The sequence below is a fragment of the Apiospora hydei genome (genome assembly GCF_038363865.1).
Source record: "Apiospora hydei strain CBS 114990 chromosome Unknown utg000004l_segment0_segment0, whole genome shotgun sequence".
Lineage (NCBI taxonomy): Eukaryota > Fungi > Ascomycota > Sordariomycetes > Amphisphaeriales > Apiosporaceae > Apiospora > Apiospora hydei.
Genome location: NW_027117363.1, coordinates 6,649,586 through 6,673,016, shown reverse-complemented (window position 1 = coordinate 6,673,016; position 23,431 = coordinate 6,649,586). Strand labels below are relative to the sequence as shown.

Genomic DNA, 23,431 nt, shown 5'->3' with positions numbered 1-23,431 from the left:
CTAGTGAGTGACCTCCCGAATGTTTCTTGTACCATGCTCCAAGTTAGTCAACGACAAGGAATCCGGATATCTCAATAGGCCTCGACCCCTGACTGCCTCCTTCGACTTAGCCACTTAGCATACCCGGCTATCAACCCCGCTGTCTTTACTGGTCCCAGCTCTCCTCCTCATACTTTGACCACCATATTATCGACTACTTTGCCCGGCAATCACGTCTTTCAAATTCCTCGTTCAAATCTTCACGGCCTACTATTTGCTTTTCTCAACTACTCCAGCCAACCATCGAGCTGCTCCTGTCCAGAAAGCACTACTTGTCATCTGTTATAATGTTTGTGTGCCTCCTTCCGTATCTCTGCCGCTACCAAACCTCTGTCTGGCTCGACTCTCCAGCAGGGTGATGTAGTTGTTGGTCTTGTGGTTGTGCCTCTTGGCCAGTCCACAACCTAAAGACTATGACTATCGCAACATAGTCTACCAGAATGCGCCTGTCCGCAGAGCGGGAAATCTGCAAAGGTCACTAGTGCCGGCAGAGATACAATGACTGCTCAAGCTGTGGGCTAACTTGAAATCGCCCAGATCGTATACGGTGTTCCCAACATTTCAACAACATGTCTAAGCTCTTCATTGGGTTAGTTCCATCTTCCTATATGCGCCACATCCCCATCATTGCTAATGCTTGCTGCGATACAGTGGCCTTGCCTGGCATACTGAAGATGCCACTCTGAGGCAGAAATTTGAGGAATTCGGTGCCATCGAGGAAGCGGTACGTCTCATCCGAAACCTCTTCAATGCTCGAACTCGGCTGCCACCGCCAGATCAAGTATAAGTAGTCGAATCTATGCTGACAGACATTCGTCGCACCAGGTGGTCGTCAAAGATCGTGATACCGGCCGAAGCCGAGGCTTTGGCTTCGTGCGATACTCTCAGGATGCCGATGCCCAGAAGGCGATTGCTGCCATGAACAACGTCGAGTAGGCTACAAGGCCCACACAGTCCACCATGTTCAAATACTGACTGCTGCCAGATTCGATGGACGAACCATCCGGGTTGATAGAGCTTCGGATACCGGCCCCCGTGGTGGCGGTGCCGGCCGCGGTGGATTCGGCGGACGGGGTGGCTACGGAGCAGCTCCGATGCCCTACGGTGGCCAGCCCGCCTACGGAATGCCGCAACAAGCGATGTATGCGCCTGCATACGGACGGGGCGCATACCCCCTCAACAGGCTGGATATGGCACGCCTCCCCCCGCAGGGTAGGTGATCAGCCCATGGAGGACTTTCGCCGATCTTATGCATGTGCTAACTGTGACACCTAGGCTACGCTATGCCAGCTCCCTATTACCCTGACCCGCAGCAAGGCCAGCCGATGCCTCAAGGACAACCTCAAGGCCCTCCGCGTTACTAGTCGCCGCAGTCGTCTCGGCGTTTCTTTGGTACGATAGTAGTGAATAGGGTGGTTGGAACAGGCTCGGAGGCTTTCAGGTGCAAAAGCTATGAACTGGCGGTTTTACTTGCCGGGGATCAGAATATGTCGATGATTGTGTCACTGGGTGGCCAAACAATCTGATGTGATTGGCCAGCCAGGCAGTGCCGTTGGGCTTCATGACTGGTTCTAGAGCTATCAATGGACATGCCGGTCTAACGGCGATGGAAACTGAGCCCCAAGAACCGCCCGCTCGTTCTGATGTGCCGGGAAGAGGAGAAGGGGCATTGGGGAAGGTGGTGAAGCCACCTTAAATCACTCAGCAGCAATTGCTGTGGTTTCTTTTTTCTCTCTTCTTTCAAACAAGGGGCTTTTTTCTCTTGTTTCACGTGCTTACGGCCGCGACACGATCTTTATCATGACATTTCGTTTAGGGGGCAAACACGGCTTAGGTGGGGAATACAGATGCAGACGAAGACGGCGATTACCAAAAGGGGCATGAGGGGATGACGGTCTGGAGGAACTCTTGGTAGCAGCTTTGTAGATACCAATGCGACTACTTTGTTGGCTGATATTGCCTCTTGGGCTCGCATGCTATGCTATAATGGTAACTTCCGTCTATCATGAGTGAATCGTGAAGAAGTCTACTACTAGGACTTCTCGGTTTCCTCCTGCTCGTCGATGCTGCTAACCTTGCGGAATTCGTGCGATGCTGGCTCGGTGTGCGCCGGCCCCTTTGCATCACTGGCCTGGATCGCTCTCACCCGGTTCGAGAGGTCGGTGATGTGGGCGTCGTCACTTTCCGGGCTGAGCTCGTCCAGCGCCTTCTCCAAGCTCAGGAGGTAGTCGCGGTTCAGACCGCTCGGCCCCTCGCTCCGGTAGATGTGCTCGGCCAGCGCCTGGGGATCCTGGGGGCCGGTGAACTGGTCGTTGTCGGGCGTCCCGATGTAGACGAGCGTGCGGATGGGCGGCTGCCCCGCGGCCCCGTCCTCGGAAGCCGCCGGGTGGAACGGCGTGTAGTGGATCGTGTACCCGTTGATCTCCCGGATGTCCAGGTAGTCCTTGACCTCGGCCACCTTGTCGGCCTCGATCCGGTACGCCACCCCCACACCTTGTCCGGGGCGGAGTCGTGCGCGTCCACCAGACTGGCCCAGAACGAGCGCTCGATCAGGGTGACGACGCGTCCGGGGGCTTCTGGCGTGCCGCGGTGGTCTTGGCTGCGATACGGTGAAGGTTATATTAGTCTCGCTTGGAAGGTGGTGATATGGCTGGCCCCTGGAGGAACCAATCAAGAACGCCTAATAGATAGAGAAATACCTTGCCTATATATATTTATACCCAAGTCAACAATGTGAGTGGAATGAGGGCACGCAGGCACACTTACTTGCCAAAACCGCCGAACGTATCCATTCACCCAGCCAGGTGTCCGCTGTTCTAAATCACAGCATGAGCATCAGACTCCTTCTTGGGGGGACAATGTAGAGTCGCATGCATACCGAAATGCGGCGGGGGCTTCCAGATCAGACTCCTGCAGTCTGGGGTTAGCCAAGAAGCGACGTGCACCTATGAATCTATGAGGTGCCAGCAAGACCAAAGGCCAGCAGTATAGGGGTAGGTACATGTAGTCTCATTTCAAAGGGGGGAAGGGGGCGGCGACGACATGCACAGAAGAACTTACCCATAACCGAATAACCAAAACTCATCTGAAGTAGTGGCTTTATCGCCGTTGGTCGCCATGGTGTGTCTCTTCTGTCTCTTTTTCTTTCCCACTCAAAAGTACGTTGCTAAGCGGCGTTCCAGGGGTTCGGGTTAAGGAGTCGACGGTTGATACATACACCGCTGTTCAGTGCCTCTCTCACTCTCTCTCTCGGCTCCTCGGCTTTGTCAGCGGATTAGTGGCTCAAAGTGGGGGACGCCCCTTCGAATCTATCGAAAGAAGAGCCCAACGCCATTCCTAAAGATTCTACGGTCAGATAGAGCCTGGAGAAAGCCAGATGCCAAGACCGTATCTTTTTTTTCGGCAGCGGCTCCGAACGACCATTTAGCGCACTGCGGCTGCTATCGCCAAATGACCTATCTACGGTCATGCATACTTACAAGTCACTTCCTACATTTGAATACTTCTTGACTTCATATTATTTGAGGCTTACCTTTTGCGCTCGAGAGGCTCTGCCGGGCTGCGGCTATGCGTAAGGTATGCACATGCAGATCTCTTTCAACATTGAGTAAGGCCTGCACTCCATACTTACAGGGTACGGCATATGCAGTGCATGCTGTCTCTCACTGTCCCGTGCTTGTCCGAGGCGATCAAAGCCTCCAAACGTGAACATCGACGCTGAAACGGCGTGGCGCCCCCTGAGCTGCAATCATCGTCCTACTCGCACAATCCTGTCTCGGGGATCAGCCGCCGAGAGACGGGTTGTTAAGGTCGTCTGTCAATCGCATATGTTGGGTCTGTTTGCACTGCCGGTTCGACAACACACGTCATTCCTCATTCGTGCGCCCCCCTCCGAGACCCTGAATTCCACTCTGCCTCACTTTTAGTGACCTTGCCAGCTTACCTCGCCTCAGGCCTGAGCACCTGCCCCACGTACAAGCTGTACGTCAGTCAGTCAGTCACGCCTGCAGTAGGAGTAGGAGTAGGAGGAGCACCATAATTGCTTTCCCCCATTTGAAATCTACCTACGCAAAAGCAACTTGGTGACAGAGACATCAATGAATGTGGCAACGGGAAGCTGGAGTTAGAAGTCTTGATGCGTTTACTGCAAAACCCCCTATATATGTCGCTAATATAACGAGGGGTAATTGCAGGCTCCATCTCCTCCATCTGGAAGGGCACATCTAATAATGCTCCAGACGGTTGATCACTAAAGACGACGGCTAAACGGCCACTAGCAGGCCCTCAGCGTGCCTTGGCTGCGGCTGGAATCCCTGGATCTTGGTTCGCTAGGGGGGCCAAAAGTGGACGGGCTTAAGTTTAGCAGGCCCAGTTCGCCGTGGCAGCCTGGGCATTGGGAGGTTGCACATGGGCAACTCAACTTCCAACCCGAGCCTGGCTCAGACAATGACAACAAACACTGCCCTGCAACCCAACCGTCAATTCCTTTGACACTCCGTTGTCCAACTCTTGAACTTCTGATCTCGCAACCCTCTCTTCGTGCCGTCGGTTGTCGCTCTCTCTATTGCATCAACCTGATCCACGATGGCCTACAACCGACCCTACAACCCCGACGAGCTGCCTAGGTAAGTTCTCATCCAACCCGCTTGTTTGTTACCCCGCCATGAGTTTTTGGCTAGGTCAAGTCAGCTTCGGTCTGTATGGACTTTGCGCGCGCCCGACGATGCGATGGGTAGAGACGGGGGATAGACATACGGACTACCTACGGTCGCGATGCTATCCGTACCAACCTCTGCTCTCGCACGTCGAACCTACAGTACATACTAGTTGCGCATCCATCAAGACATCGCTAACAACAACATCGTCGAGTACAGATTCGCGGAGCCCGACGATGTAAGCCAAAAACTACAACCACCCAACTTCTCGCAAACTCGACCTCCCCCGTGCCCACCACCCCACTCAGCTCTTTATCATCCCCTGCAGGACTGACAGTTTCACCCTCACAATAGGGCAACGCTCCTAGACCGGCGCAGCAGTATAGCAGCTCCTCCGCTTCCAAATACAACAGCAAACCCCCGCCGCCGCTTCCTCAGCAACATGCGGCTCCTTCACCCTACCACCGCAACTCGGACGGCCGCGACCGCCTAAACCCTTCCTCCCACGGCCAGAGCAACTACGGTCGCCACAGCCCGGTGTCATCCGTCATGTCGCCGCCACCTATGGCTTCAGGCCCTCGTCCCACAACCCATAATCGCCCTCCCGCCTCGAGCCGACCGCCCCCTTCGCCAGCCCCGCCTGAGGGCGCAGACCCAACGCTACTGCCCCTATTCCGTGCTGTGGACAAAGATGGTAAGCCCCTCCTCCCCCTTTGTCGCGCATCTGGCTTTGGTGCTCGCCTTCTGAATACAGGATGCTGACGGATGATCTACTCTGCAGGCACCGGTCAGCTCTCGGAGAGGGAGCTCTCAGCGGCGCTCGTAAACGGCGACTGGACAGCATTTGATCTCCACACTGTACGTATGATGATCCGGATGTTCGACAGCGACCGGTCCGGCACGATCGGCTTCGACGAGTTCTGCGGGCTCTGGTCGTTCCTTGCGTCTTGGCGCACGCTCTTCGACCGCTTCGACGCGGACCGCTCGGGCAACATCAGCCTCGACGAGTTCAGCAACGCCCTGGTGGCGTTCCGGTACCGCCTCAGCCCCCGCTTCGTCGAGCTCCTCTTCTCCACCTACGACAAGCGCAACGAGGGCGTCATGAGCTTCGATCTGTTCGTCCAGGCCTGCATCAGCCTCAAGCGCATGACCGACGTGTTTAAGAAGTACGATGAGGATCGCGACGGTTACATTACCCTCAGCTTTGAGGATTTCCTCATTGAGATCCTAAAGCAGATGAAGTGAGAAAGGGGAGGAGCAGAGCAGAGCAAGTGCTATATTATATGTAGGACCTCAGAGAAGCGAGGCGAGATATATCGGTTTCATTTGACCTAAATGGCTTCTAAGGGATGGGATGTAAAAGGAGGTATTTTGCTTCAGCTTGCGTTCAAACGACTGAAGTAGTACAGCAGTAGTATAGTAGGGGGACCTAAGGAAGCTTTACGGTCCGGAAGCAGCTTTACTGAAGTTGGCTTCAGCAATGAGTTATACCCGCGATGCTTTACCAAATTTTAATCACTACATCTCGAGTCTTCAGACTTTTAGGCTTCGAAGTCACCGGGTCTTTTGCATGCCACCGACTGAGCAATATTTCATTAAATTTCATATTCCGTAGTGTGTTCGCCCAAGAAAGGCTATATATATGAGCGTGTATGTATCCTGGCCTCCAAAGGGGTATCCCATTCGCGTAACGCCCGAAGAAAAAGCAAGATTCCGAAAATTATATGCAGGGAGAATAGCTCCCCCTCCATCTGCGTGTTGGCAGCGGTTCTGTCGTCCAGTTGCCCAACCTGAAAAAATCCCGCCAAAACGCCAGTCTCGTAACTTTCCATCTACTGATGGTTTTCATAACAAATGCGAACAGGAGCACCAATTTTGAAGGTATTTCCCCCATCAAACCTATGAATCTCAAGTCACGTCTCATCCACGGTGATCTTGGGGAGCGAGAGGGTGTCGCAGAGCTTCTGTGGCCCCCAGCTCTCTTGCGCCATCGTGGTTAGATGAGGAAGGTGAGGGGGTGTAGTGACACTAGTTGTGTAGTAATGGTCGTTAACGTGATCGCTCCGGGTCGTTGGATCCTTCTTCGTTGGTTTAATATCCCTCTCCAATGGATGGATACCGGCCAATATCTCCTTCGTGGGCTTCATTTCTCTCTCCAATGGATGAATTTCGGCCAGTCTCTCCTTCTTCATTGGTTTGGATCCCCTCTCCAGCGGATGGATATTAGCTAATATCTCCTTCTCGCTGAGAGAGGGTTTCAGATCCGACATCGGGTTCGCGGCCGGCGGCGGCGGCAGAAGCATCGTGGTAGTAGTGGTAGTGGCAGTAGCAGCTGCCGTGGCAGGGCTTTGATCGCAACCCCCAACTACACCGAGCCTACACACCCGACCGTCCCCGCGCACGGTCACCTCCTCGCCGCTGCTGAGCCGGAAGACATCGGTCGGGTTCGAGACCGATACGCTCTTCACGCGCTTGAGGAAGCCCGGCTCGCTGTCCTCCATCACTTCGCAGCCGCAGGGATCCCCCACCGGCATGGCGCTGTCACTGCTCGTTGTTGTTGCAGTTCTCGTGTGCCAGCTACTGCTGCTGCTGTTGCTGCCGCCACCACAGTCTCGGTCTCCCGGGCTAACCACCTCCAGCACCTCGTCCCGCCCGTACTTGCGCGTCTTCAGGAGGCCCGTAGCGAGCCCCCGCACATTTTTGTCGCCGTCGTGCGCGCTGAGCCAGACCCGCGCGCATAGTCGTCGCGCGATCTCGGCGCCTGCCGGGAGGCCTCGCGCAGATGTTGCCGCCCAGCCACCATGGGTTCGAGATGGAGTCCATGCAGTGCAACAGGGCGGTCAGGGGCAGCGCCGCCTCGGACACGAGGTGAGAGGACGCGTAGGGCGCTAGGTGGGCATAGTTGATGCCGTGCGGAGAGAAGATGAGAGAGAGGGGGCGCGTCGTGTTGCCGTGTTCCTTGTGCTGTGCGGCGGCGGTGATGGTGCCAGATGTGGAGGAGAACGGCCGGTATGGAGAGTATGCGGGCGGGGGAGCGGTGCAGTCCGTAGGAGAAGCGGGCAGCGCTGTGGCACCGGCTCGCGATAAGTATACCGAGCTTGTTGGGGACATCGGTGGTGTAAGCGGAGCTGGTCGTCTTTTAGGGTCCGTAGACGCGGTCTTCTGCACTTTGGGAAATGGCGGCGCGATACTCCTAACGGACCGCGGTGTTGCAGGCGGACTGATAAGTGGCGGCGCCAGAGTGTACTGCACAGGTGGCGCGAAACAGTCCGTGGATGGCGGGCGGTAGGTGAGGGCGATGGCACTATGCAGACAAGCCAGATCGCGCTTCTGAGGAATCCAAGCCACGGTGACCTCGCCCTGCTGGCCCCCGGGCGTCACAGCAGGCACGGGCACCCGGACCACCGTCGACTTTCCCGTCGTGCGCGGATCCTCCCACTTGGGGATGGTCCAGATCTTGTCGCTGTCGAAGTGTTTCCAACTCTTGATGACACGGGCTGCGGCCGGCTCGGCCAGGATTTGCGTCTTGGTGCCAGTTTTGGGCAGCTGGCGCAGCGTTGTTTCATTGCAGTGATCGCTCTTGTGCTGGCTGATGATGACGAGGTCCGGCTCCGGCAGCTCGGACAAGGAGCTGACGCAGGCCGGGTTTTTGTGAGTAGAGACGGATATCTTGGAGTGGAAGATCTTGGACGGCCCGGTGATCCACGGATCGAGAAGGATGATATAGGGCTTCGGCGCCGCTGCCGTCCCTCTGATGTGAGGAGGAAGTTTTGGTTCTAGAGAGAGCATAAAAGAGGCATCCTCATTGAGATGCTTGATAGTCAAAGCCATAATGCCTGACAAGAAGAAGAAGGGAATATGACCTCGTGGTCGTTCAGAAGCCCCAGCCTTTCCAGTAGACTGGAGGAGAAGTTCATCGGACTCGAAACAACACTTCTCGGCAGATCCGAAGTATATTAAGCAGTTAAGGAGAGATGAGTACTCAAACTGCTCAGACTAGCACAAGAGGGCGGCGGCTCCGGGTCGACCGGTTGCGCAGATCGGGGCGTGTTAGATGCAAGACACGAGTAAGTGAAGGGCGATATGAGATGACGTGAACGAAGAGGAGGGTGCAAGAGAGAGAGAGAGAGAGAGGCAGGGAGAGAGAGAGAAAGAGAGACGGAAGAGGGCTGGAACCTTGTCGAGAAAACAAACAATCATGACAATTGGTGCCTGCATTTCATACCAAGAGATGAATTGCTCATGGAGCATACTTTACTTTGCACCTGATACTCTCGACCTGGGGTTGCTTTTGTGGCAGCCGGGCAGGCTGGAGGGGTTGAAAGCAAAGACAAGACCAGCAACTGACGAGGTGAGGTGGTGGCATGTTGGAGCTAAGACTGCACACTTGGAACGAGACAGGCCAAAACCAAGCATTGAGATCTTCATCTTGGCTCGCCTCCAGTCAAGGCTTGGCTGACGAGGATGAGTGGGCTGGCCTGGGCCGGCAATCTGGCCCAGAGAAAAGAAATGATGTTTCAACGAGGGAAGGCTGACGCGAGACCAAAGGAGAGTACTGGAGGCTGTCGACAAGTTTAGTCGGGCGGACGGACTCACAAACGAACGAACGAACAGCAATGGTCTGGGGCGTGACTTGTTAGCCTCCTGCATGTCTGTTTGGCTGTCTCCTGCGCATGCACGCGAAATTCGTAAGAGCTGGTAGTCAAGTAGGCAACTTCGAAGGTTAATAATATGGATACAGACTGAGCTGAGATAATCGGAGGACCAGTCGAATCACAATGGGTGGAAGAAACTGCTGCTGCTGCACAAGGGTCACAAGCCAAAATCTTCCAATGTTGTGTTGTTGTTGATGCTGTTGATTCATTCGGCAATCGTTGCAATCCAAGACCAGACGACACCTGCAAGGTACGACAGAAGGAAGCCTCGCTGGCAAACCTTGGCGGGTTCGGCACCTGGTGACGCCGGCTTTTCGTAGTGCCGACGACATGAGGTTGGCAAGAAAACTCGAGACGAGCAAACGAGGCTGTGTTGCTGCTGCTGGCTTCTATGGATTATGCATCGTCAGACGACAGAAGTGCATCAGAAATATCAAATACTGTTATAGAGTCTTGGCCAACAGCAACTCGTCGCGAGTGGCTGACCGAGACTTGAGACTGGGATGCTATTCTGGGCTGATTGCCGCCCAGACCACCCGCTACAGCTACAGCTACAGCTACAGCTACAGCGTACACTTCCAGCCTCTGAAGCCTCATCCGCACTCTTACATACACACGTTTATTTGCGTCTGTTCACCTCCCAGCCCTCCATGATTCTCCCTAAGTAACAGAAATCCGCTACAACCAATTCGCATGTCTCGTGAAGTCGTCGCCGATGGGGAAGATCGCCGTTATTGCTATGTGGTATTAGAGTCTACAAAGACCGGGCTTTTGTTTCGCATGACCCGTGGTGGCGCACTTATACGTAGGGAGGACCCTGTTTGTTTCATCCACCGCATCATGGGGGACCACACGTAATTGAGACAAGCACGAGCCGGCAATCCTCATCTGCATGGAGCAAGAGCTCGTACGACAGGGCAGGTCGACAGAAAACAGAAAACCGTTGTGCTCGGTGCGACTCGAGTGTAACCAAAACGTCTTGGTTGCTTTAATCAAATACGATCCCTATGCTATGCCTGCCACTGGGCACGCACAGATGACAGCAACATGTGCATACAGGATGCCGAAAGTTCATGCTTCCTGTTCTCCTGACAGAATATTGCAGATCGCCAGGTCTGCAGCGGATTCAAGATTGCACATTGCACTGCACTACGTACGGCGGGCGCTTCGAAAGTATATAGCAACAAAATGGGGGGATATACCTATGCACATGTAATTTATGGCTGTGCCAAAAAAATGGCCAGCTTCTCGTGACACACTCACAACAGGCTCTTACTCTGGCTCCTGCCCCTTCCATTTCTCTTTGAGACTCGCAACGTCCATGCCGCAGCTTTCTGCCTTTTGCACCACCGCTTTGGCCTTGCCAGCCACCGGCGCGTCGATCATGGTGCCATCCAGCGTCCACGCGCCCCTGCCGGCACTTGCAGCCTTCTCGTCGGCGATGACGACACGCACGGCCCACTCCACCTCCTTCTCGCCGGGCGCGAACAGGCGCTGGACCACGTCGACCTGCGAGGGATGGATGCACTGCTTCCCGTTGAACCCCATGGCCTTGCCGCCCCGGCACTCCTCCTCGAGCCGCCGGATGCCGTCTTCGCCCTTGTAGGACGTGCAGACCAGGTCGATGGTGCTGGGCAGGTTCGCCGCCCGCGCCGCCGTCACGATGGCAGACCGCGCGTAGAGGAACTCGCTGAGCGAAGGCGTGCGCGTGATGGACAGGTCGAGGGCGAAGTCTTCGGCCGCGAAGATCAGCCCGCTGAGGTACGGCGACGCGGCGCAGATCTCGCGCAGGTTCATGACGGCCTGCGCCGACTCGATCAGCGCGATGAGCTTGACGGGGTTTGCCGCTGTTGCCGTGCGGTGCCGGTCTGCTGCGAAGCGGCGCAGCGCGTCGGTGGCGAAGGTCAAGTCCGAGGCCGAGTTGACCTTGGGGATGACAATGGCGTCCAGGTGAGGCGAGGGCACCAGCGCAGCGAGGTCGTCGAGCGCGTAGGGCGTCGATATGGCGTTGATTCGCACGGCCAGCTCCGAGATGGACTTGGGGCGCGACTGCAGGCCCGCGAGGTGGTCGCGGAGGGCAGCGCGGGCGTCCGCCTTCTTGGTGGGCGTGACCGAGTCCTCGAGGTCATAAGTCACGTTGTCGGAGGTCAATCCGACGGACTTGGCCAGCATGCGCGGCGACGAGGACGGCACTAGTTAAGAATCGTTAGTACCCATGTAGCATACTATTTTCCCACAGCTGTGATGACTTGCCATAGAGAAGCGCCCGGCGGAGGACGGATTTCGACTTAGCCGCCATGGTTAGAGAATAGGCTCAAGTCCAGAAGGGCCTAGCTGAACTGAAGTTGCTGCTTTGCAACGACTTGACTGGCTGCTGCGGTGTGCAGAATCCTGATGGCAGTTGTTCATGGTCCTGACGTAACCCCACGAGTTGACCAAGTTCCCAGGGATGAAGCTTCTCCAAGCTCCGAGGTTCCCCAATTGATCCTCCCTTGATGAGGGGCAGGCGAAGGCTGGGCTATTTTTGGATGCAGCGGCTTTGATGCACGGGTCACACCTTCTTTAGGCCTTGCAGCAACTACACCACTCTGACATTATCATCTTACCCTTACCTTCGTTTTCATCCCCGGAGCTCGACCACGATCGAGACCCTTAGCGTTACCTTGGAAAAGGTCTCGCCACGTTCTTGGGAACTGGCTACTGCAACAGTGTCCACCCATCTATTTGTCGCACACGCCAGGCGGTACTGCGTGCTGCATTGGCTGCATGCCGAGTGCCTGGAACCCATGTGATGCAACTTCCACCAAAGAGTCCAGCCCGAACTGATGGATATCTAACCCCTGGGCCCGAAGTCACCTTCCGGAAGTGAACAAGTTTTCACGGAACAGATACCAGCCCCAGAAAGAGAGCAAGGGGACAGTTTCTGTGGAAGCCGGATTGCAGCGCCGTGCCGCAACCTTGTCTTTTCTCTGCCTAGGGATGATAAGGCCAGACACATGCGTGGCGCGCGACAACGCCAAGTGCGACGAGTCGGACTTATGGGACTGTTTCCTACGATCCACCGGACCGGTTAACTATCTACCCCTCCCTGACATCAAGGAGGCGAGAAAGAAGCACATCATCTCATGGGTGTGCCGCTGTACAGGGCGGTGAGCTTCATGCTGTCCACACCACCGGCCATCAGCTTCATATATCCCTACGAGATGACCAGGTGAAGATAGGCTCCGAACACGCCACCGAGTCATCCCATATGTGACCCAGTGGTGATGTGACTATCACAAGTACAACATATTACGCCAATGAGTATTCGGTCGGTGAGTTGTCAGGTCGCAGCTCAAATTATACGCCTGATATGTTGGATACTATCCGCGACAGCGTCGTACGTTCATCACAGCTTCGCCCAAAAGCTTACGTATCTGCTGATATGCAGACTTGATGGCAACGAGGACTAAAGGAAGAAGCAATGCAACTCCACTATCGAGTTGCCAAAAATAACTCTGCTTAGACGACTTGCCTACAGTTGCTCGATTCTGCAGCCGTCGTTGCCGCTTTGGATCGGTTTATCTCTGCAAACTTCCTCGCCCAGCCTGGGCTTAAGAATGTTCGGCAGCCCAGTCAAGCACAAGAAGCACAAGGTGACATCGTCCGATTGAATTTGCTGTTACGAAGTAACTGTTTTCAGCGAACTATGAGTAAGGGGCAGCTTTACGGCCCTGTTACTGGTTCAGTGTCAGATCTCGTCCCGGATAATGACGCCGGGTATATCAAATTTTGACACCAAATGATATCGCGACTCATCTATTTGCAAATTAAGCTTATATGAAGTATTGCCTAGAATCTCATGGTCTGTAGTATGCCCGCGGCTCGTTATCTATTGTGAAGAGGAGACGCCCGAAAGCTGATGTATAAGTATGCATGTTCGAGTTGAGTTGATATTACAAAGGCATTATAGGTGTTTCCATGATGAGTATATTGAGTGATTATTGCTACAAACTATAATACTCGACCATATAAATATCCATTTCAGCCCCCTACTGTACCTCAAGACCTGTTGAAAAGTCCTCCCAGGGCGAGTCAAGAGTCGTTGTACGCATCGCAATGATTCGAGCGGGATTCACCGCCCTTGCCCTTGCGGCACTGGTACAAGCCTCTCCCATCCCCGAAGAGAAGCCTGTCCTGGAGGTGCGGCAGTTCCAGATTGGGAATCCATGGACGGGTATATGGCCGCCTGGACCGCCGTCGCCCACTCCCATCATCACTTTCCCTGGTGGTGAGGGTGACGACAGCTCTGACGACGCCGTAGAGATAGGATCATCTTCCACCGAGAAGAGACAAACGCAAATTGGCGGGAGCGAGCCCAGCGCCATCAAGAAGAAGCTCACTGCGCTGGAGCTCGAGTACGAGTCGCTAGTGCAGAAATACGGCAGCCACCCCCCTTCGGATGTAGCCAGGCGGCTGAAGGAGATCGCGGCGGAGCTGAAGAAGTACGGCATCACCATCGTGGCGACCCCCGATGGCACCAGCACCGTGATCACGTTCGGCAAGGCCAAGCGGCAGTTCACCATCGGAGATGGCGGATACGGCGACCCTGCGTTCAATCTCATCGGGCTGGAGACGACGCTGGAGCAGTTGATGCAGGAGTATGGTCCAAATCCTCCACGTAAGCTATAGTCTGCTGTCCTTGCCCCTTTCTCCACTATGCCACATGGCCGACCCGAGCTTCGGGCCAGTCTGGAAACTGAGAATGTATTCAAATACGTTCTCGGATATCGTACATACGAATATATACTAACGCCAATATCAGATGACATTTACATTGTCGAGGAGAGGATTAAGAACATCTTGGCCGCCTACGGAATCACTATCATCAGTGCGCCTGGTAAGCCATCCAGCCAAGCGAACTCACCCCAAGCTGTGGTTTGATCTGACCCATGATTCCCTTGATGGGTTATTATATACAAACATGTAGAAAGTAGCTAATATTATGATTTGTACAGATGGTACTATAACCATAATCACCCCTTCCACCAAGCGGGCGGCAGCCGACTATGACATCGAAGCCCTGAGGGCGATCTTCGAATCTTTCGTGCAGAAGTACAACGGCGAGAGACCGCCCATGGCCGACTGGATCGTCATCCAGGACATGGCCGCGATCCTCAAGTCGTACGGCATCACCACCAGCGTGAAGACACTTAAGGAGGCGACCCCAATGAAGCGGGCTAACACCATCGGCCTCGGCGATAGCGTCAACACGGCGTTCTTGCAGGCGCTCTATTACATGCTGCAGGGCGCCTATGGCAGCAGCGACGACACGCCACGCGATATCTTCCTGGTCCAGCAGTCCGTCGTCACCATCCTCGGGACGCAGGGCATCATCGTTCCCGGCTGGAAGGCGACGGTGCCCGGCGGTCCTCTCATCCCCGATCGCACCGTCCCGGGCGGTCCCATGATCCCCGACACTACCATCCCCGGAGGCGAAATGAAGCCCAGCACCAAGACCAAGACCAGGCGTGATGACCCTGCCCTCAAGGGTCTCCAGGCCGCGCTGTCGACGCTCGAGTCGCAGTACGGCACCTTCACTTCCACCACCGTCCCTATCCCTATCCTACTCATCATGCAGAACGTCGTCACCGTCCTCCAGGCGAGCGACTTTGTGATCCCGGGCTGGCCGCCTCTGTTGGGTCCGGGCACGGTGGTCATTGGTCCTTCTACTTGAGACTGTGCGATGGGCTTGGGAAGAAGTGGATCAACAGTAAGAGAGAAGCGGTATGCGGAAAAGAGCATGTGTGCTGGCGGTAGGAAAGGGGCTAGGTTCTCTGTAGCTTCCATTTCACTCTTATCTCTATTGTATTGACGGGAAGATTCTCTGGGCTACTTAGTTCTCCTATATCTCTACACGAATAATTCAAGGCTTGATTGAGTAAAAACCCTCTACTTAATAATTTCTTGTGCTCTATCGTCCATGAAGCGCGAATCGTCACCCAGCCCACTCTTGACTTTGAAGGTAAACGGAGTAACACGGAACGGAAGCCCCATTTCCTCCTATCTCCTATGCACCTTCCCGTTGGACATGGATGTAGGGACAGAACAACCAGAAACTTGTGTTTCCTCGACACGTGCGTCACGTCTCACGGGCACTTTCCAAAAAAAAAAAGAAAAAGGAAAAGTCCCGAAGAAGCTGCATGGCAACCTTCTGTACTTTTGACAGCTGCATTGCGGGGAATTGTCGTCACTTCTCGTCACACCGACAACAAAACCTCCTTACTTACCTCAGCTTACGAAGCAAGCAGCAGCACAGGCATTGCGCTGAGCGTACCGAGCACGCCCTTTTCAACGTTGATTAATCAAGAATGCATTCAAGTTGGCGTCTGCAGGCAGGCTGGAAGATCGAGGGATATGCAGTCAAAATCGCATGTCTTAAGTCAGCTTACATCCCGCCCGTACGAGGCTCTCTCAAGAGTTGTAACCTCTTCCCCTTTCGCGTAATGTTGCCTCCATGGGAATGATATTACTCTAAGCCAAGCCGCGCTGCTCCTAAAAAAGTTTTCCTTTCTTTTTCTCCCACGCTTCCAATTTGCCCGTTCGTTCTTTCCAATTTTCTCTGCTGCGACTGTACCTGTCATAGAAAGGGAACTTTTGCGTGAGACAGCGTTAAAAAAAACTGAGGGCAAAAGAGCGATACCGAGTGAGGCGGGCGCATTTTCCTGGATGGTACGACTTCCGCACATGCATTGATACCCTTCGCGCACAAGCGAACGCGTGCAACCAACACCTGCCCAAGATGGTGCTCGAGTCGCCGTACCCGCCGCTGCATATACCGGATGTGAGCATCTGGGATCTCCTCTTCAACGACGGCGGCGACGCCAAGCAGCAGACCGCTCAGCCTGAATCCGGTAGGTTTTGTTGCATCATCATGTGTCTCATTAGAACGGCCCAATTGGGTTCACCGGCATTTCCCTCGAGGGGTGGTGGCTAAACGAATCACGCAACCAAGTAGTACCAGACAAGGCTCTGCTGCTGTCGGACGAAGATGGCACCCAGACTTATACGGCGTCTGAGGCAAGAGCGGCCGCGCTCCGATTCGCGAGGGCACTCGAGACGACACTCTCTTTCGGCTCGGGAGACACCCTGGCCGTGATCAGCGCCAACACAGTCCACATGGCGCCAGTTGTATGGGGGCCCTCTACCTTGGCGGCGTCGTGTCGCCGATGAATCCGGGGTACGGCGTAGAGGAGCTCCAGCATCAACTGCAGGACTCAGGGGCCAGCGTGGTAGTCACCCAGGAGTCTCTCCTCCCTGTAGTCCTGAGGGCGGCTACGAAGTCGGGCATCGCTCATGGCCGCGTCATCGTTTTGCCAAGCGCCAAGCGCTCTTCTGTCTCATCTCTGCCGTCACTTCTCCCGTGTGCTCGTGGTAGTACACTGCACTTTTCGGATATCGTGGCAGAGGCGAAAGGCCGCGCCAAGAAAGCGACTACACGCCCCGACAAGGATAATGCCTTCTTGGTCTACTCGTCTGGAACGTAAGCAAGCCCTGTTCCTTTTCTTTTCTCGGAAGCCGAGGTTCCTGTGGATTACTGACGAGTAATGGCACTTTTCAGCACGGGACTTCCTAAGGGTGTGCAGCTCACACATCGCAACATTGTCGCCAATATTCTCATGGCCGATGTCGTGTCGTCGATGAGTCACAAAGATGTAGTACTTGCATTTCTGCCACTGTTTCACATACTCGGTCAGTCGACTGATTTCCCCCATGAGATCATATCGTGTTAGGCGCAAGCAACGATGCTTCAGCAAGATGCTAATTAATACGCGAGGTGGATATGAACAGGCCTGACGATACTACTACATTATGCATGTTACAAGCGCGCAAGGGTCGTGGTTATGTCACAGTACACACTGCCGCTGTTCTGCAAGACGATAGAGGCTCACAGAGTCTCTATTGTGTATCTCGTACCTCCGGTCGCCTTGGAGCTTGCGCAGTCGACCCTGCCGTCAGAAGACGGCACCAACTTGTCTTCGATCAGGTTCATGACATCAGCGGCTGCACCTCTGAGCCCCGCCATAGTACACACCCTACATGCTCGGCACGGCATCAAACTCCTCGAGGGTTACGGTCTCTCCGAAACGAGTCCCGGCGCCTTCATGATGGTACGTAGTCGGGACTCCACTCTACCAAATGGGCGTCGTATCGCTTTTCCAAAAGTATTAGCTAAACAAACCTGACTCAGTCCATCGAAGAATACCCTGCAGCCATAGGCACCGTGGGGAGGCTCCTCCCTAACCAACAAGCCAAGCTCCTCGACGTCGATGATCCCAAGCGCGAGATCGATCCTGGATCTGGCCAATCAGGTGAGATATGCATCAAAGGCCCAAACGTGTTCAGGGGTTATCACAACAACCCGAGCGCAACCCGGGACGCCTTCACGCAGGACGGCTACTTTCGCACCGGCGATATTGGCGTTTTCGTGAAAGTGCCGCGCGTGGGAACATGCCTTCGCGTCACGGATCGCCTCAAAGAGCTGATCAAGTACAAAGGGTTCCAAGTAGCCCCTGCGGAGCTGGAGGGAGTCCTGCTACGCCACGAAGGCGTTGCGGACGTCTGCGTCGTGGGTGTGCAGGACCAGCAGCAGGCGCTGGCGACCGAAGTGCCGCGGGCATATGTCGTGAAGGCGCCGGGTTGGAAGGAGGGAGAGGAGGAGCGGGTTGTGGCGGCCGACGAAATCAGGCGTTGGTCCGATAAGAAGTTGGCTAACCACAAGAAGCTTCGAGGGGGCGTCGTATTCGTGGACAGCCTGCCCCGGACATCCAGTGGAAAGTTGCTCCGGAGGGTGTTGCGAGACACCAACTTCGGCGGAAAGGCTAAGCTGTAATCAAAGTCATCTTCTGCTGGAGGATGCCATCGACGCCTTGACACATCCGGTCTAGACAATGGAGCATGGTAAGCCTGAGTAATCTGAATGACAGACAGGAGGGGCCATGTGCCCACACGACGACCGGCGGTTGGTTTGATATCACCTACAGGATGATATCTTGGAACCCGAGCCGCGCTTTGATTTGCCAACTACCCCGCCTTCCCTATCATATACCTACTTAGTCGGCTTAATAATGGTTGGGGGAATACTCCGGTTTTAAGCGTGTCTAGGGAGGATGGCTGTTGCATTGGGGACAAGATCATGAAAGCACCCAGCAAGCCCTGGGTGATGTTCGGGATCAGAAGGGTGGCGTGTGGAAGGACGTGGCCGTCGGGCACCGACTTCGCGTCGTCGGAAAGATATCGACCGCGGGCAAGATTGACACATTGACGACCGATCTGCAAGGGTTTTTATTTCCGGTGAAAATTAGTGGCGTGAGCGAGCCAAGGATATGGCCATGGTCGGGATAGGAAGTACATACAAGCTTTTCCTGCAGCACACCCTCGACCCTGGGAGCACACCGAGGGCGCGTAGCCAATGGGCCGGAAATTCCCCACGTTTGATCACCCCATATCCCCCAGATATAGCACCGGATTTATACATGCTCTGGGGTACGGCTGACATGCAGGCTCTCTCTCTCTCTCTCTCTCTCCCTGTTCTCTGGTCTTTCAGGTCTGTCAGGTCTTTGTCTGCCCCTCTCTGCTCAGGACCCGAAACGGGGACTCCTGCCAGATTGGTCTTGGGGGACCCGAAAGTGGCGGTGATAAGAAACGGCTGCTTAGATGATATCAAAGGGTAATAGTCTGGTCGGCTGCCAGCGCCCAACATGGACAACCCTCATATCCAACACACCCCTCTTGCAGCGTACCTACGTGCCTGCCAAGTCGCTTAGCTCTTACCGGGGTTTCATGCCAGCTGGTGACCGTCCACTCCCCTTACGCTAGATTGTCCCTCCTGTGTGAAGTCGCCCTTCCTGCCGCTTCTCCGGGAAGTCAGTCGTGTGCGTATATACACGTGAGTATGTGGGGGGTTTTCCCTCTCTTTTACGACCACTGCTAGGCTTTTGAGTCGCTGCCAGATACGAGAGTTGCAGACGGGGTGAGGTGAGACGCGGATCAGCCCGGGGCTAAAGGGGCAGGCAACCTGTTATATGGCCGGAAGCCCGCTTGGCACTGCTGTTGGCATCCTTGGCTTCGCATTTCTTGGTCCTCTCTAGGCCGTGTCGTAGCTTTCTCCAAGCAACCAAACCCTGGCAGCAATATCTTCGAAGCCACTAGTGTGCATATTCCCTTCACTCATCATATCATGTCCATTCCCACTTTCGAGGTGGAGGATCCAGAGTTGGAGAACCAGCAGCGCCTGGAGCGGCGTCGTGAACTGAACCGCAAGGCTCAAAGACGGTTCCGGAGTAGGTGACATATCCTCCACGGTTCGAGGATCTGTCTCATGACGAGGTCGAGCCTGTCCTCCGACCGGGCATTCGTTATCCCTCTGTGTATTTGGCTAACACCTACGGTCGAACAGCGCGTAGAAACCAAGCACGCATACGACAGATAGAGCAGGACAATCACTTGGCCACTGGCTGGTCGAACGACTGGCCATGGTCTAATTCCCCACCCACCGTGCCTTTGGTTGCCCAGAACCAGACCGCGGGGCATACATCGGTCGAGGTGGACGAACCGCTGGCCTTGGACATATCCGCGTTGGATTCTATGCTCTACCCAACCATACCACAGGGGGTCCCGCTCATAGAACCCCCAGCTTTATCCCCCTTTCAGAGCCCGGCTACGACAGTCGCCGCCACCGACAGCCAGCCTCTCGCTTCGCACGCGGCGGCTTTCATCAGTCAAGATGGCGAGCATCATACAGCAGCCGCCCAGCAGATCTACCCATCTTGGGGAGCCGCCGATTTATCCGGGATGACGCTTGCGGAGTCACCACAAGAGACCATCGTCACCAATACCGGAAGCCCCTATATGCCAGAAAATTCGGTCTGGCCCGGTATGATGGACATGTCGCCCTCCCAAAGCCCTGAAATGCTATTGCCCGCCTGCTTCTTCCCGCCTACCATGGCATTCGATCCTACGACGATACCGGTAGCCACGACAGAGACTACGTCGCCCATGGACAGCCAGGAGGCGCTGAACTGGGCCGACATGGAAAATATGCAAGCCGCGTTCTTGTGGTCACCTGTTCCGGGCACCTACGTTTAGTAGGCCTAGGCGGGCTCCGTTAAGAAAGGGACTGGTCAGGGCTCGACGGAAACGACACCGATGGCAGTTTGGCTCGTGTTCATACACTTTTGGAAGGACATGATATACACGCCCTCTCCCTCTTATCATTCCAAAACAAAAGCCCAAAAGCAGCGTGTCTAGCCTCTGCCTCGACCTCGACCGCCTGGAATTGCTGCCTACTCATATTCGTAATGGGAGCGCCAGGGTCCCCCACCTCGAAGAGTCCTTGGCCTAGACAAAATGGCCTGTGATATCTGAGCCCGGGGTACCCGGGAAGCAAAAGGATGGTCCATGATTCCGGTTCGGAGTGGATATAGACTCCTCTTGGTAAGCCATATGTCGGAGACAGATGTGACGAGGACGACGTAATCTAGGGATATTGACTCAGTCAGGGCGGAAGTGGATAAGGGGTCTGGATTGATGCCGCAGCTCCTGTATCGGTTCCCCTCGGATCTGCTTTTAATATACATCCACACTTATACTCTTGGTCATGTCAGACGCTTAAATCTCTGCATCAGGTAGTGTTAGGAACTACGATCCCTGTTTGTAGTAGTTGCAATCTCTGTTCGATGAAATGGCGCGAGGCAGGAATAGCAAATTGACCATATCGTGAACAGAATGTTTGAGCGCTCTAAGTATAGGTCGTCGTGGTCATCTATGATGTAAATAAGCACGTGGATGACATTGTGATCGTGATCTGCTGTCATCTTCGATGGGTATCCTGTACAATACGATGCTGAACCTTCGAAGATATCGATCCTTTACGAATGTCAGCTATACCCGATACTTGCTAGAACACAGCCGCATGGAGGCGAAAGACAACGCGGAAGTGACGGGGACGATGCTTCCTTTTAAACGAGAACTGCAGCTGATTCCATGAACCTCTATGGACCGGGAACATGCAACACGTTGTATCCAGTCAGGCTGCCCCTTTTGTTGGAATTTCCGGTACACCGACGGCTACGACGACAATAGGATTAGCACTCACCCATGCATGCCCAGGACCGCCTGGAAGATGACCCCGCGAGTTATAACCCTGCCTAAAAGCGACACGCACATCCTTCGCGGCCCTGTGCGCTCATCAGGGACTTTCGAATCTCGGGATCGAGAGCTAGCCTCCTGTTTAGGCGACGCTGACTGTCCAATGGCGCTCAGATGTTGAGCAGAAACTACTGTGTTATACGAGATACTACCTGCTATCAAACTAGGGGCATCGTGCTGGGTTCTCGAGAGACAAGACGGTGTCGACGCGGATTCCGTCGTCGCTGCTCCAAAGGTGTGGCCCGGCCAAGATGTTGCGTATCACTATTGTTTGCGGCACGAGTGTCCAAGTCGGTCATATATCCATTTGCATATCAGGAATTCGCGTGGGACCTTCCACGTTTCGTCTCACGCGGGTGAGGTCCAGATTTTTACCCCTGAGGCGTGTCATTTGGAGCACACTCAGGGGCAACAGCTGTGAGATGTGCCAACGAATGGCGGAATTGTAACCTACATTAGGCGAGATACGAAAGACTCATGAAGCCAATGGAAAACACCAGAAAACCAAAAGTATTCACGATACAATTCCCGGTCCCTCCCTGTGCGAATCGCTGGAGGTTGGGTTATTACAAAGGAGATGGCTGTCATCGTCTGCCCCTGGCTGAATCTGTCAAGGGAAATACTCGAGGCTTTCTGTGCTCTCTACTGCCTGGTGTTTTGAAACGGTGTATGTTCAATCATCTGTATTGCTTCATATTCTGGTATCTGAGCTACCTATTGTTGGTATATTGCCTGCATTCAACATCTCGTGGACAATCGTCCCTGTCGTCATCATACCATGAGCGTACCTTGATACAGTCAACGACAAGTTGGACACGCCTAGTAGCAAACTTCACGCACATAACTCCAATTGCCGAAACCCGCTATTACGGTGACCCAATCTATTCCAAAACGGAGTCGTCCGTATTGTCGAGCTCATTCTCGACACACGAGGTCTTGCGCACGCACGTGTCCCGACACGGGGCAATCACTGCCCATACCCAACCAATCGTCAAGGCCATACTGACCGCGAGATCTATCTTTAACTTTTGCTAATTGAGATTCATGTAATAGACTAACAGGTTCGCGTATCGCTGGGAAAGAAACAAGGCGAGCGTTCGCTCCACCCCCTGCCTCCGTTGGCCCAGGAAAATGAGGGAGAGAAAGTGAGCTTGCAGGCAACCCAGCCCAGCCAGTTGTCAGGAAAAAAATAAGAATACGCTATCATTACCGAGCTACGAACGAACACGCCCCCGGAGATGTTGTCAAGCCCACGGGCCGACTGGCGGTGTTGATCTGGCGCCCCGGATAGGAGGTGCCGCAAGGCCGCCGGCTAACTTAGGTAATTCCTAAATTTGTTAGACAAGCGGCAAGCACCTAAAATAATTAGATGAAGGACTAAAATAACAACCTTTGAGCTGGCCTCGGTGCTAGCAACAGGACGAACTAACTACTCACAAGTAGAAAGACAAGGCGGGCAAGGCTCCGCCAAATTATGTCAGTTCGGGGTACCAGTGCGGTCGGGTCGGTTACAGTAGTCGGAAAGGATAATTTCCTTTTTTATCTCCGGGAGAGCTGAACACCACAGCCTCACTGCTGGCCCGGAGATGATGACTGATTCAGCGTACCGTAGACAAGCGGGCGCAGTCTGTTCCAACTCAACCGGCGACCATCAAACAAGTCACACACTACTCAGCCAAACAGCAAAAGGTAGTTGCGACCATCATCCTTCCAACCGCGCGTGTGTTGGACTAGAAGTAAATCGGTAGATCATGTTTGGCATATGCGCCATGAACACCACCTGCCACCTGGCTGTCCATCTCGCTCTCCTCCTCCCCTGACCCCTGACGACAGTCATGAGTAGTAAGCAGGTGGGGGGACCCGGCAAATGGGACAATGTTTCGAAAGTGTGAC

General features: G+C 54.5%; 8 protein-coding genes across 8 annotated transcripts; 5 read left to right on the top strand and 3 right to left on the bottom strand.

The window, feature by feature from the left end:
- Nucleotides 1–608: 608 nt before the first annotated feature.
- Nucleotides 609–1,259, top strand: PG997_004622 (cold response protein 2; the record flags this gene model as incomplete). The annotated part of the gene is made up of 4 exons (XM_066808937.1): nucleotides 609–628; nucleotides 691–763; nucleotides 865–971; nucleotides 1,025–1,259. The coding sequence occupies 4 exons, from the start codon at nucleotides 609–611 to the stop codon at nucleotides 1,257–1,259; spliced, it is 435 nt and encodes a 144-aa protein (XP_066672555.1).
- An 812-nt stretch (nucleotides 1,260–2,071) lies between these two features.
- PG997_004621 (ChaC-like protein) lies at nucleotides 2,072–3,158 on the bottom strand (the record flags this gene model as incomplete). Its single annotated transcript, XM_066808936.1, has 3 exons — nucleotides 2,072–2,506; nucleotides 2,533–2,638; nucleotides 3,100–3,158. 3 exons carry the CDS (start codon nucleotides 3,156–3,158, stop codon nucleotides 2,072–2,074), a joined length of 600 nt encoding a protein of 199 aa, XP_066672554.1.
- A 1,465-nt stretch (nucleotides 3,159–4,623) lies between these two features.
- PG997_004620 (uncharacterized protein) lies at nucleotides 4,624–5,939 on the top strand (the record flags this gene model as incomplete). The annotated part of the gene is made up of 4 exons (XM_066808935.1): nucleotides 4,624–4,664; nucleotides 4,914–4,932; nucleotides 5,049–5,388; nucleotides 5,476–5,939. 4 exons carry the CDS (start codon nucleotides 4,624–4,626, stop codon nucleotides 5,937–5,939), a joined length of 864 nt encoding a protein of 287 aa, XP_066672553.1.
- A 668-nt stretch (nucleotides 5,940–6,607) lies between these two features.
- On the bottom strand, nucleotides 6,608–8,525 carry PG997_004619 (uncharacterized protein; the record flags this gene model as incomplete). Its single annotated transcript, XM_066808934.1, has 2 exons — nucleotides 6,608–7,412; nucleotides 7,495–8,525. The coding sequence occupies 2 exons, from the start codon at nucleotides 8,523–8,525 to the stop codon at nucleotides 6,608–6,610; spliced, it is 1,836 nt and encodes a 611-aa protein (XP_066672552.1).
- Nucleotides 8,526–10,621: 2,096 nt separating this feature from the next.
- On the bottom strand, nucleotides 10,622–11,521 carry PG997_004618 (HpcH/HpaI aldolase/citrate lyase family protein; the record flags this gene model as incomplete). Its single annotated transcript, XM_066808933.1, has 1 exon — nucleotides 10,622–11,521. The coding sequence occupies one exon, from the start codon at nucleotides 11,519–11,521 to the stop codon at nucleotides 10,622–10,624; it is 900 nt and encodes a 299-aa protein (XP_066672551.1).
- A 1,926-nt stretch (nucleotides 11,522–13,447) lies between these two features.
- Nucleotides 13,448–15,065, top strand: PG997_004617 (uncharacterized protein; the record flags this gene model as incomplete). Its single annotated transcript, XM_066808932.1, has 3 exons — nucleotides 13,448–14,009; nucleotides 14,154–14,228; nucleotides 14,347–15,065. The coding sequence occupies 3 exons, from the start codon at nucleotides 13,448–13,450 to the stop codon at nucleotides 15,063–15,065; spliced, it is 1,356 nt and encodes a 451-aa protein (XP_066672550.1).
- A 1,065-nt stretch (nucleotides 15,066–16,130) lies between these two features.
- PG997_004616 (Acetyl-CoA synthetase-like protein) lies at nucleotides 16,131–18,221 on the top strand (the record flags this gene model as incomplete). Its single annotated transcript, XM_066808931.1, has 6 exons — nucleotides 16,131–16,242; nucleotides 16,347–16,519; nucleotides 16,582–16,871; nucleotides 16,950–17,046; nucleotides 17,215–17,499; nucleotides 17,580–18,221. The coding sequence occupies 6 exons, from the start codon at nucleotides 16,131–16,133 to the stop codon at nucleotides 18,219–18,221; spliced, it is 1,599 nt and encodes a 532-aa protein (XP_066672549.1).
- A 1,347-nt stretch (nucleotides 18,222–19,568) lies between these two features.
- Nucleotides 19,569–20,476, top strand: PG997_004615 (uncharacterized protein; the record flags this gene model as incomplete). The annotated part of the gene is made up of 2 exons (XM_066808930.1): nucleotides 19,569–19,671; nucleotides 19,788–20,476. 2 exons carry the CDS (start codon nucleotides 19,569–19,571, stop codon nucleotides 20,474–20,476), a joined length of 792 nt encoding a protein of 263 aa, XP_066672548.1.
- Between the last annotated feature and the right edge of the window lie 2,955 nt (nucleotides 20,477–23,431).